The sequence below is a fragment of the Oncorhynchus masou genome, chromosome 31, assembly GCF_036934945.1.
Source record: "Oncorhynchus masou masou isolate Uvic2021 chromosome 31, UVic_Omas_1.1, whole genome shotgun sequence".
Lineage (NCBI taxonomy): Eukaryota > Metazoa > Chordata > Actinopteri > Salmoniformes > Salmonidae > Oncorhynchus > Oncorhynchus masou.
This window is the reverse complement of record NC_088242.1, coordinates 13,503,498-13,517,715: the sequence shown is the minus strand read 5'-3', so window position 1 is coordinate 13,517,715 and position 14,218 is coordinate 13,503,498. Positions and strand designations below refer to the sequence as shown.

Here is a 14,218-nt window from a genome sequence, read left to right as displayed (position 1 = left end):
CACAAAAATGTCTAAAAATCTGTTTTTGCTTTGTCATTGTGTTATTGTGTGTAGATTGATACATTTTAGAATAAGCCTGTAACATAACAAAATGTGGAAAAAGTCAAGGGGTCTGAATACTTTCCGAATGCACTGTATAATCAGTGTGTATCTGATTGGATGTTGAAGAGAAATAAAAAGATGAATTACTATTACTATACTATTCCTATGGTTTTTCAACACTGTACTGTAACTTATTTACGAGCATGATAGCTGTACTTTTCGGTAATGGTTGATGCAACTTGTTCGCCATTAGCCAATCGACGTTCTCAACGAGTCCACATTCTCTGACTTCTCACGTTAAACTTGGTTACAGACCATTTAGCTAGGCCTAGGACCCCTAGACTTAGCGTGAGCAGCAATATCATTAGGCTAGCTAGATGGTTTCGTAATATATGAGGGCACATCCAGGATGCTCCGAATTAATACAATGTATATGTTTTTAGTTTGATATGTACAATTAAACACAAAATATACATTTTAACTGTCATAGTTAGTGTTGACAATACCCCAAAAAGACAGGATATTCCAAATTTGACCTATGAACATCAATAGCTGTAGCAGGTGTAATAAGCTGAGTTTGCTGTACAACTTTGGTGCACATTTCTAAATTAGAAATTTCAATACGTGCCAAGTTGGATGTGGAAATCCCTTTATTCAGATGTTTTAATTACACAGCCAAAAAGTAATGCTTAAGGCCTTTACTTTGTGCAGTTTTCAGAGACTGAATAGCTCAACTGATGGCAACCGACTCACACATGGTACAGGATGACTTTTAATTCCCATTCAAAGCAAAGTTTTAAAAAAGAAACATATTTATGACTCATTGACAGTCAATGCTATTGTCACAAAACAAAAATGTGCATCAGAGTTGTATCTTTCTTTAGAATTTGTTGAGCTGTTTCTAGCCTAAAGCACAAATGCCTCAATTCGTTCGGGGCATGGACTCTACGTGTCAAAAGTGTTCCACAGGGATGCTGGCCCATGTTGACTCCAATGCTTCCCACAGTTGTGTCAAGTTGGCTGGATGTCCTTTGGGTGGTGGACAATTCTTGATACACATGCACATTCTTGAAACTGTTGAGTGTGAAAAACCCAACAGCGTTGCAGTTCTTGACACAAACCAGTGCACCTGGCTCCTAGTATCATACCCCGTTCAAAAGCACTTACATTTTTTGTCAAGCCTATTTGCCCTCTGAATGACAGACATACACAATCCATGTCCCTACTGTCTCAAGGCCTAAAAATCATTCTTTAATCTGTCTCCTCCCCTTCAGCTACACTTATTGGAGTGGCTTTAACAAGTGACATGAATAAGGGATCATAGCTTTCACCTGGATTTACCTGATCTATGTCACGGAAAGAGCAGGTGTTCTTAATGTTTTGGATACTCAATGTACAATAGATATACGCTGGTTGACTTGAGTGAGGATGTATGTGATACCATTTCTATAAATTATATTTTTCTCCTTCAACAAATATTAAGTAGCTGAATTAGCATTTGACATACAGTATTAGAACTAGCGATACCCAGTAGATTCAGAAAGTAAACAGCATAATGGATCAGTTTCGGTAACTACTAAGAGTGTTCAAGCACTCAACCACTCCTTTGTTTTGGTGCCAAGGCTACCACGTTGGGAACAGTGTGAAGTGAACCCATGCACAAGCACAGATACTGCGTGTGAAGTCTTGCATCTCACTCATCTCAATATCTGAGGTGCTGTTTGTGGCAACGTCATTCCGCTGAGTCTACCTTTAACATGTGCAATTGTAGCTGTCCATCATTTTTAATATAGCAGTCCAAACTAAAAGATTGTTTTTAGTCATATCAACACGACATTTCTTAAATATTCAAACGGATGTTGACAGCTCTGTTGGATTTCTTCGATGTCTGTTCAGTGGTTCTCTATAGTAGAATGCTAATTTTTGAGGCCTATTGACGTTAAAGAAAATAGATCGGAGAGCCGCTTGATAAGCCTTTAGAGCAGGGTTCCCCAACTGATGGCCCACAGGTGATTTTATTTGACCCCCCCAAAAAAAGGTTTTATTGTAGGACATATGACTGTAAAAACAACAGCAAATCATCTTCAGGTGACTTTACTTTTGGAAATCTATTCCAAAGTATTCCCACACATAATAGAGAGATACACTATATATGCAAAAGTAGTGGAATCGGCTATTTCAGCCACACCCGTTGCACACAGCCATGCAATCTCAATAGACAAACGTTGGCAATAGAATGGGACTTACTGAAGAGCTGTGACTTTCAATGTGGCACCGTCATAGGATGCTACCTTTTCAAGAAGTCAGTTCTTCAAACGTCTTCCCTGTTAGAGCTGCCCTAGTCAACTGTAAGTGCTGTTATTGTGAATTGGAAACATCTTGGAGCAACAGCGGCTCAGTCGCGAAGTGGTAGGCCACACAAGCTCACAGAGCAGGACCACAGAGTGCTAAAGAGCGTAACGTGTAAAAATCTGTCCTCGATTGCAACACTCACTACCGAGTTCCGAGCTGCCTCTGGAAGGAACGTCAGATCATGAACTGTTAGTTGGGACCTTCATGAAATCGGTTTCAATGGCCGAGCAACAGAACACAAGCATAAGATCACTATGCGCAATGCCAAGCGTCGGCTGGAGTGGTGTAAAGCTCGCTGACATGGGACTCAGGAGAAGTGGAAACGCGTTCTCTGGAGTGATGAATCATGCTTCATCATCTGGTCGTCCAACAGACAAATCTCGATTTGGCAGATGCCAGGAAAATACTACCTGCCCCAATGCATAGTGCCAACTGTAAAGTTTGGTGGAACAGGAACACTGGTCTGGGGCTGTTTTTCATTGTTTGGGCTAAGTCCCTTAGTTCCAGTGAAGGGAAATCTTAACGCTACAGCATACAATGACATTCTGTGCTTCCAACTTTGTGGCAACAGTTTGGGGAAATGTCACACCCTGATCTGTTTCACCTGTCTTTGTGATTATCTCCACCACCCTCCAAGTGTCGCCCATCTTCCTCATTATCCCCTGTGTATTTATACCTGTGTTCTCTGTTTGTCCGTTGCCAGTTCGTCTTGTTTGTCAAGTCAACCAATGTTTTTGCTTTTCCCCAGACTCTCTTTTCTCGTTCTCCTGGTTTTTGACCCTTGCCTGTCCTGACCCTGTACCCGCCCACCTGACCACTCTACCTGCCTCTGACCCTGAGCCTGCCTGCCATCCTGTACCTTTGCCCCTGTTGCTGTAATAAACATTGTTACTTTGACATAGTCTGCATCTGCGCCTTACCTTGATACCTGATAGGGAAGGCCCTTTCCTGTTTCAGCATGACAATTCCCCTGTGCACAAGGTGAGGTCCATAAAGAAAGGGTTAGTAAGGTCCGGCCCAACATCAGTGCCCGACCTCACTAATGCCCTTGTGGCTGAATGGAAGCAGGTCCCCACAGCAATGTTCCAACATCTAGTGGAAAGGCTTCCCAAAAGAGTGGAGGCTGATATAGCTGCCAAGGTGGGACCAACTCCATATTAATGCCCATGATTTTGGAATGAGATGTTCGCCGAGCAGGTGACCACATACTTTTGGTCATGTAGTGTAGATGTAATAGCATACAAATGTAAGCAAGGTTTTAAATTATTAGATTTTTGTCAAATATTATATCTGTTTGTGCCTCTTGCCGTGAATTTGCAGCCTACAAACTATTTGTTATAATTTTTGGCACCCCGACCATCCACTCAAGAACAAAAATGGCCAGTGGCTGAGTCTAGTTGATGATCCCTGCTTTAGAGATTGAAATTCTCTGTGGATGTGCGCAGTTTCGTTCGGGCATATTGACGGAAAAAATACAAGAGGAAAAAGTCTATTTAACATGCATGGTGTAATCAGAACTAAATATAGTAGCAACTATGGTCGCGACTGTAATTAACTTGATCTAGGCTTCTTGCCTGGAGAAATGTGTCCACTGTTATGTAATTAAAACTTTAATGAACTATAATTAAGTTAATTGTATGTAGTGCATAGTATTGACAACGCTCAGGTTGAAGTAGAACAACATATACAATTTGTCAAAATGAGAAATGTTTCAATTAGTTATGTTCTGAGTCAGTACAAAGAAATCACAGGGACACACAGGTACAACACCAACACGGCATAGATGTACTTGCATTATGTATAATAAAATGTTTATTCGCATGTATTAAAAAGGTCAGTAATCAAAAAAACTTTTTGAAAAGATGACAAAATGTTTTATTCAATGTTGGAACAAATTAATTTATCCCAAAATACAAGTCAGAATGATTAAGTAAGTATATCAATCACTTCAAACAGGATTATCTTTCATTCCCAGTGGAGCATGTAGTTTCACAATCTCCAGAAAAACGGTGCATTCCATAAATGTTTATACAATAGCAAAAGCAGTTGAATTTATTGCATACGGTCACACAATGATCAGAAGCCCTCTTTGTCAATACTACAGGGAATGACTCTCTGTAACACTTCGTTTGAAAGGTCCCTAATAAGCCATTAATGAGGCATTTATAAACGATTTATAATGCGATTACAAACAGTACTCACCATTTATTAATCATTACTCCCACATTCATAAATGGTAGCAAATATCCTGTTTTGTGCGCTTTTTATTTTACCAGGTACTGCTGGAATGTCTACCAATGGCATGCCCATCTTTTTGTGAGAAATTACACTGGTCACTCAAAACATTTATAAGGTATATGTAAAGCTTAAATAGCACTCACTTTAGATTATGGCCTGCAAAAAGACTTAATAACTAATGATTAGTAAAAGGTTTATAAATGTGGGAGTAATGATTAATAAATGGTTAACACACTTCATAAATTCCTTATAAATGGTTTATTACGGACACTTAAAATAAAGTGTTGCCTTAATCTCTACCCCGTTCTGTTTTGTCATCCATTTATGTCACAAACAATTAAATATGTGTCTCAAAGGCTTCCATCTTTACCTTGGTAAGGTTGAAAGAGGTCGCACCACCTTGCCAGGACCCATCTTTTGCAGGGTTAGCTTTCGGCTCCTCAGATTCAGTAATCAGCAGTGAGGAGATTATGATGTTGTCTTCCTCTTCTGTTGTTGAGTTATTCTCACTGTTCCTCTCTGTGTTCAAGGCCAGGTTGCCAGAGATTATGCTGCCATCTGCCCCCATCTTCCCCAAAAGTGTGTTATCAAGCTACAGACAAAAAATATGATGTTACTGTTGAAAAAGAGATGTCAGTGTCTGTGCCAATGAGAAAATAATTATGAGCTGTGAATTCAGTTACTCTGCACAACTACTGACAATGTTATAATTGATTAGTAACATTCTTGTTACAGTTTAAGTCTGCAGTTGAATGTGTTCTTTTTATCCTCACAACCAGCATCTTAGGACATTGCAATGTGTGGTGGTATTTACTGTCACAGACCTACGGTAATTAACCATTTTAGTCATTGATTGGACAAAGCACCAATTCACCTGTTCTCACACATTGCAAATTTTCATTTTTTATTTTTTTTATTTTACCTTTATTTTACTAGGCAAGTCAGTTAAGAACAAATTCTTATTTTCAATGATGGCCTAGGAACAGTGGGTTAACTGCCTGTTCAGGGGCAGAACGACAGATTTGTACCTTGTCAGCTCGGGGGTTTGCGCTCTAACCACTAGGCTACCCTGCCGCCCCAATGGAAAAGCATTCACAGAAAATAAGCAAGGACTTCCAGAATTGCAGTTTTGTTAGCAACATTTTATTTAGACGTTATATAACCATTTCCTCTATTAACTCCAATCTGGGGTGAGAGCTACTGAAACACTTGTTACTGAGGACTGAAAAATACTTCTGTATTTTTTAAACCTCATGTTTTGAACTTGACCTGTCAATGTATGGGCATTTCATTGAATTCTTATAAGATTCATATAATATACATATTTGATGTTGTAAAATATTTTTGGGACCCCTCTTGGCTTGAGTGCTATTTTCAAAACTACTGGCTAAAAAGTATGCCCCATCCCGCCCCCGTTCCCTCCCTGTCCCGCCCCCGTTCCCTCCCTGTCCCGCCCCGGTTCCCTCCCTGTCTCGCCCCCCTGGAAGGCTCTTTTCCCAGAGCGAAACAGCCGGATCACCTTCTGCGCATGTGTTACTTAAACTTAACTTTATTGCACAGCTTAACTTTATTGCATAGCTGCTGGAACTGCCGATCTGCGGCCAACAAGGCAGAGTTCATCTCAGCCTATGCCTCCCTCCAGTCCCTCGACTTCTTGGCACTGACGGAAACATGGATCACCACAGATAACACTGCTACTCCTACTGCTCTCTCTTCGTCCGCCCACGTGTTCTCGCACACCCCGAGAGCTTCTGGTCAGCGGGGTGGTGGCACCGGGATCCTCATCTCTCCCAAGTGGTCATTCTCTCTTTCTCCCCTTACCCATCTGTCTATCGCCTCCTTTGAATTCCATGCTGTCACAGTTACCAGCCCTTTCAAGCTTAACATCCTTATCATTTATCGCCCTCCAGGTTCTCTCGGAGAGTTCATCAATGAGCTTGATGCCTTGATAAGCTCCTTTCCTGAGGACGGCTCACCTCTCACAGTCCTGGGCGACTTTAACCTCCCCACGTCTACCTTTGACTCATTCCTCTCTGCCTCCTTCTTTCCACTCCTCTCCTCTTTTGACCTCACCCTCTCACCTTCCCCCTACTCACAAGGCAGGCAATACGCTCGACCTCATCTTTACTAGATGCTGTTCTTCCACTAACCTCATTGCAACTCCCCTCCAAGTCTCCGACCACTACCTTGTATCCTTTTCCCTCTCGCTCTCATCCAACACTTCCCACACTGCCCCTACTCGGATGGTATCGCGCCGTCCCAACCTTCGCTCTCTCTCCCCCGCTACTCTCTCCTCTTCCATCCTATCATCTCTTCCCTCTGCTCATACCTTTTCCAACCTATCTCCTGATTCTGCCTCCTCAACCCTCCTCTCTTCCCTTTCTGCATCCTTTGACTCTCTATGTCCCCTATCCTCCAGGCCGGCTCGGTCCTCCCCTCCCGCTCCGTGGCTCGACGACTCATTGCGAGCTCACAGAACAGAGCTCCGGGCAGCCGAGCGGAAATGGAGGAAAACTCGCCTCCCTGCGGACCTGGCATCCTTTCACTCCCTCCTCTCTACATTTTCCTCCTCTGTCTCTGCTGCTAAAGCCACTTTCTACCACTCTAAATTCCAAGCATCTGCCTCTAACCCTAGGAAGCTCTTTGCCACCTTCTCCTCCCTCCTGAATCCTCCTCCCCCTCCCCCTCCTCCCTCTCTGCAGATGACTTCGTCAACCATTTTGAAAAGAAGGTCGACGACATCCGATCCTCGTTTGCTAAGTCAAACGACACCGCTGGTTCTGCTCACACTGCCCTACCCTGTGCTCTGACCTCTTTCTCCCCTCTCTCTCCAGATGAAATCTCGCTTCTTGTGACGGCCGGCCGCCCAACAACCTGCCCGCTTGACCCTATCCCCTCCTCTCTTCTCCAGACCATTTCCGGAGACCTTCTCCCTTACCTCACCTCGCTCATCAACTCATCCCTGACCGCTGGCTACGTCCCTTCCGTCTTCAAGAGAGCGAGAGTTGCACCCCTTCTGAAAAAACCTACACTCGATCCCTCCGATGTCAACAACTACAGACCAGTATCCCTTCTTTCTTTTCTCTCCAAAACTCTTGAACGTGCCGTCCTTGGCCAGCTCTCCCGCTATCTCTCTCAGAATGACCTTCTTGATCCAAATCAGTCAGGTTTCAAGACTAGTCATTCAACTGAGACTGCTCTTCTCTGTATCACGGAGGCGCTCCGCTCCGCACTGCTAAAGCTAACTCTCTCTCCTCTGCTCTCATCCTTCTAGACCTATCGGCTGCCTTCGATACTGTGAACCATCAGATCCTCCTCTCCACCCTCTCCGAGTTGGGTATCTCCGGTGCGGCCCACGCTTGGATTGCGTCCTACCTGACAGGTCGCTCCTACCAGGTGGCGTGGCGAGAATCTGTCTCCTCGCCACGTGCTCTCACCACTGGTGTCCCCCAGGGCTCTGTTCTAGGCCCTCTCCTATTCTCGCTATACACCAAGTCACTTGGCTCTGTCATAACCTCACATGGTCTCTCCTATCATTGCTATGCAGACGACACACAATTAATCTTCTCCTTTCCCCTTCTGATGACCAGGTGGCGAATCGCATCTCTGCATGTCTGGCAGACATATCAGTGTGGATGACGGATCACCACCTCAAGCTGAACCTCGGCAAGACGGAGCTGCTCTTCCTCCCGGGGAAGGACTGCCCGTTCCATGATCTCGCCATCACGGTTGACAACTCCATTGTGTCCTCCTCCCAGAGCGCTAAGAACCTTGGCGTGATCCTGGACAACACCCTGTCGTTCTCAACCAACATCATGGCGGTGGCCCGTTCCTGTAGGTTCATGCTCTACAACATCCGCAGAGTACGACCCTGCCTCACACAGGAAGCGGCGCAGGTCCTAATCCAGGCACTTGTCATCTCCCGTCTGGATTACTGCAACTCGCTGTTGGCTGGGCTCCCTGCCTGTGCCATTAAACCCCTACAACTCATCCAGAACGCCGCAGCCCGTCTGGTGTTCAACCTTCCCAAGTTCTCTCACGTCACCCCGCTCCTCCGCTCTCTCCACTGGCTTCCAGTTGAAGCTCGCATCCGCTACAAGACCATGGTGCTTGCCTACGGAGCTGTGAGGGGAACGGCACCGCAGTACCTCCAGGCTCTGATCAGGCCCTACACCCAAACAAGGGCACTGCGTTCATCCACCTCTGGCCTGCTCGCCTCCCTACCACTGAGGAAGTACAGTTCCTGCTCAGCCCAGTCAAAACTGTTCGCTGCTCTGGCCCCCCAATGGTGGAACAAACTCCCTCACGACGCCAGGACAGCGGAGTCAATCACCACCTTCCGGAGACACCTGAAACCCCACCTCTTCAAGGAATACCTAGGATAGGATAAGTAATCCTTCTCACCCCCCCCCCTTAAATGATTTAGATGCACTAGTGTAAAGTGGCTGTTCCACTGGATGTCAGAAGGTGAATTCACCAATTTGTAAGTCGCTCTGGATAAGAGCGTCTGCTAAATGACTTAAATGTAAATGTAATGTTAAATGATTACCCTCCCCTCACTTTACGTTTCTCACTTTATCCAACGTGAATGATAATTCTTCACATTTTGCCGGTGATACATCCATTCAGCATCTGCATGCCAACCATTTCATCTCAATCAGCCCTGTCATTTTATCCACACATTTTATCCACACAAACCCACAGCACTGTGCGTGCCACCAACTCACTGTGACCAAATCATGATTTCGTGACCAAATGTTACGTTTTAAGTGAGGTGACAATGTAGAATGAGGTCTTTCTACATTCATAGGCAACCTTTCCGTTTTTTAAGATCCATGATCTTGACTGTCTACCTGATGACAGTCAGAGCAGGTCTCTTTACTGATGCCGCGTTTTACTTTGAATAAGAGCATGCATGACCTCAGCTCAGCCTATCAGAAAACCAGGCCGGCCCATCTCTGTACAGGGGCCGGCCGTTGCCTACTGATCAGCCAAAAGATTTCCTGAAAACCGCTGTCGTGGCAGATTCAGAATTCTTTAGGTAACATTTATAAATAAGATGTTTTATTAATTTTCATTAATTTTCAAGCATGCTTATGTGGGAAAGTTACTTGGGCCCAGAGAGGGGAGAGGTTGGGTTAGTCTTCTCTGTGAATGTGTCTGTAAACTATTCCTAAACCATGTGAGGGGATGGTGTGATTAATGGGGAACCAGTTAGGTTGGCTCCACAATGTCTGTGTGCCAGTCACGTCTCTCTGTAAGCTTGTCCAGGAGGGGGTGTATTTGATATATGCCATTGGATGAGGTAATGTTTTTGGTTCTAAGTGGTACCAAGAACAAGATAAGAACTTAGTTTAGGAGACCAAACTGAACGATAAATTATAGCCAATGCTGTCTGGCTATGTGTGTCTTTGCTATAAAGGATCTCAGTTGCCAATATGTAAGCACTCTCAGAGAATTCATTTATGACACTGAATTGATCTGAGAGTCAAACAGGGTTGTGATGAAGCTCATATAATTAAAGATGGACTTTATGATAACTCTGACTTGTGTGTGGTTTGCTCTCTCATGATTTGGTAATACAGGAAATTTCCACGACACCGCCCGAGGTGGTGAAGTTAGGCAACATCACCTCCTCGAAACTGATCCTCAACATGGGGACTCCATTAGGGTGCCTGCTCAGTCCGCTCCTCTACTCCCTGTATACCACGTCTGCATGGTATACACTGACGACACGACAGTAGTAGGCCTGATTACCAACAACGACGAGACAGACTCCAGGGAGGAGGTAGGCACTCTGACGGTGTGGTGCCAAGTAAACAACCTCTCCCTCATTGTCAGCAAAACAAAAAAGCTGATTATGGACTTCAGGAGGAACCAGACAGAGAACGCCCCATCTCAATCAATGGGATCGCCGTGGTGACGGTCAAAAAGTTCAAGTTCCTCGGCGTACACATCTCTGAGGAGCTGAAATCGTCAAACCAAATTGTCATCATGGTGAAGAATGTACGAGAGCAACTCTTTAACCTCAGGAGGCTATAGAAATTGGGCCTGTCCCCGAGGGACCTCACAGTGTTCTACAGGAGCACCATTGAGAGCATACTGTTGGGCTGCATCACAGCCTGGTACAGCAACTTCAGGCTGTACCAGGCACTACAGAGGGTGGTACTCTCAGCCGAACGCACCATTGGGTGCACACTGCCCGCCATACAGGACACCTAAAACACCAGGTGTCGCAGGAAGGCCAATAAGATCATCAAGGACCTCAGCTACCTGAGCCATGGCCTGTTCTCCCCACTTCAATCACATGGGAGCATCATGGCTAAAACTAACAGACTGGCCAATAGCTTCTACCCCCAGAAACATCAGGCTGCTGAATAGCTCCAAACCCCCCTGCGCACTGTTGGAGCGCAGAGCTTCAGAATTTCACTGTACACTGCAACTACATCTGCGACCCTATGCATATGACTATATAAAAATCTAATCCCAAACATTATTGATTTGTATAATAGAGAATAATAGAGAAATTGCGTAAAAATATTTGCCAGATGGCCAATCCGCCACTGAGGTGAAGTGAGAACAGGAAAGAGGGAGCAGCAACTACCTGCATTTTTCTGCATCAAATAGAGAATCCCTCACATGTGCAGAACGTTTGGTTGTTTAGCTATGGGGAAGAGATATCAAGAGAATTCGGCCAAGCAGCCACTCCGTAAAAGTAAACAAAAACATCTGTAATGCATCTTTAAGTGAGGGAAGAAGCACTTCAAACTTTCATGATGCTATATCCTAGAAACAGTAGGTGACAACTTCAGGAAGCAAACATCAGATGAAAAAAGGAAGTAATGGCAATGCAAAGTCAATGGGGACAAGGCTGAAGGCCATTTGTTAAAGTATTAAATAAGGTGTCTGCTAAGTGTCTGTTCAAGTCTGTCTCTGTGAAATAGTCTATTAATTGAGGTGCAATAAAAGTAACCCAAACATCCTTGGTCCTGAGCATACAGCTGGAGAAAGGAGCAATTGCTGGACAAAGCACTGACATTAGCAATGCCATTAGCATTGAATTAGTATAATGCTTTTAATATATTCAGTAGTGCATTCTAAATACAAGGCTATTATGTCATAATAATACAAACCATTCAAAAAATGTCAGACTCCTCACTATGATTGCAGAATGGGTTATTTAATGCAGCGTCTCAACATAGTCTCAATAGATATTATATGTTACCTTTTTGGACATCAGCGCTTCATTCTCATGGATTGTCACAAACGGGTGAGTAGACTTTCAGTTTTGGCATCCAGAGTAGAACCACGGACCAAGAACAGAACAAGATATAGAACAAATAATGAATAAGGGGTTCATTCAAATTGAATCTCTACATTTTCAAACACAGTACTCTCTTCATTGTTACCCAACAGAAATAACTATAACGGTCACAAAGGAAAAAGTAACAAGGTACTCTCAAATATGAAATACATGCTCCATGAGTATGTTGGAAACACCTGTCTGTGACCTATAAATTGGATCCATACCCTTGTTTGCAGCTTGAGTCATACTTGTATTGTCACTGCTGATGTTTCTGCCTTGGGGTGACTAGGACAGTGGACACTACGCAAACTAGAACACCACTACGAATTGGTGAATTCTTAAGAGCACAAATACCCTTCAAGAGACATTGGCTGAATCAAAACATTGGCCTCCAGTTGACTATTCTGTTTACCTGTGCCTGTACTTAGAGTGGATAATTACCTTAAGAATAGTTCATGTACCTGCAGATTGACTGTAACGGTTTACTTGCTCACTAGTGTAATGAATACGTCGCTATTTTGCCGCATGATGTATAAAACAAGATTTATTCAATAAATTAAAACAAAGGCGTGCCACAATTAACAATGAACACAACCCATGACAAAAAGGATCTCAGTGTGACTGGTCTATAATAAAGACCAAATATATTACCAGACCCAGTGGGCAAAATGTGGAAAACAATACTTGAATTGATATCAAACATGAAAAACCGACTCTTTGTATTTGCATCACTCTGCCTGCTGCTTGATCCAAAGAGACTCACAAATTGTATTTTGTGACAAATGGGAAAACTGTGTGTGTGTGCCATGGAATACTCAAACCCAACTAAACAAAGGGGAGAAAAAATTGTAATGAACGTCAAAACCACAAGTGACTACCTTGAAATGTCAAATCAGAGTGTCATGCCCTGACCTGAGAGAGCCTTTTTATGTCGCTATTTTGGTTGGATCAGGGTGTGATTTGGGTGGGCATTCTATGTTCTGTATTCTATGTTCTTTAGTTCTATGTTTTGGCCGGGTATGGTTCTCGATCAGGGACAACTGTCTACCATTGTCTCTGATTGGGAATCATACTTAGGCAGCCTTTTCCCCTTTGTTATTTGTGGGAAGTTGACTTTGTTAGAGGCACTATAGCCCGTGTAAGCTTCACGGTTGTTTCTTCATTTCTTGTTTTGTTGGCGTCATTTTATAAATAAAGAAAATGTACGCTCACCACGCTGCACTTTGGTCCACTTATTCCAGCCAGGAAGACGGTCGTGACACAGAGTAGAGACTTTTGTGACAGAACCCTCTCAATGTCCATATACAGTACATTCAGAAAGTATTCAGACCCCTTAACTTTTTCTAAATGTTGTTACATTACAACCAATCTACCCACAATACCCCATAATGACAAAGTGAAAACAGGTTTTATTAAAAATAAAAAACAGAAATACCTATTTACATAAGAATTCAGACCCTTTGCTATGAGACTCAACATTGAGCTCAGGTGCATCCTGTTTCCATTGATCATCCTTCAGATGTTTCTACAACTATATTGGAGTCCACCTGTGGTAAATTCAATTGATTGGACATGATTTGGAAAGGCATACACCTGTCTATATAAGGTCCCACAGTTGACAGTGCATGTCAGAGCAAAAACCAAGCCATGAGGTCGAAAGAATTGTCCGTAGACTTACAAGACAGGATTGTGTCAGGCACAGATCTGGGGAAGGGTAGCAAAACATTTCTGCAACATTGAAGGTCCCCAAGAACATGTTGGCCTCCATCATTCTTAAATGGGAAGTTTGGAATGACCAAGACTCGTTATAGAGCTGTCCTCCAGGCCAAACTGAGCAACTGGGGGAGAAGGGCCATGGTCAGGAAGGTGACCAAGAACCCGATGGTCACTCTGACAGAGCTCAAGACTTCATCTGTGGAGATGGGAGAACTTTCCAGAAAGACAACCATCTCTGCAGCACTCCACCAATTAGGCCTTTATGGTAGTGGCCAGACAGGGAACTGTTAGATTACTTGTTAGATGCTACTGTACTGTCGGGAACCAGAAGCACATGCAGTTCGCTAGACTTGCATTAACATCTGCTGACCATGTGTATGTGACATATACAATAAGATTTGATTTGAAGCATGGGAGAAACTCCCCAATTACAGGTGTACCAAGCTTGTAGTGTCATACCCAAGAAGACTGTGCTTCAACAAAGTACTGAGTAAAGGGTCTCAAAACTTATGTAAATGTTTCAGTGTTTTTATTTTTGCTTTGTCATTATTGGTTATTTTGTGT

General features: G+C 43.7%; 1 protein-coding gene across 4 annotated transcripts in view; it reads right to left on the bottom strand.

The window, feature by feature from the left end:
• Positions 1–4,217: 4,217 nt before the first annotated feature.
• mlip (muscular LMNA-interacting protein) overlaps positions 4,218–14,218 on the bottom strand; it is a 46,465-nt gene continuing 36,464 nt past the window's right edge. For all 4 annotated transcript variants that reach the window (XM_064950152.1, XM_064950151.1, XM_064950150.1 and 1 more), the window contains 2 exons: positions 11,858–11,911; positions 4,218–5,224 (listed from right to left, as the gene is read on the bottom strand). In XM_064950152.1, coding sequence (XP_064806224.1) covers positions 4,970–5,224; positions 11,858–11,911 — 309 coding nt within the window. In that variant the 3' untranslated portion in view covers positions 4,218–4,969. The remainder of the gene's footprint in view (positions 5,225–11,857; positions 11,912–14,218) is intronic.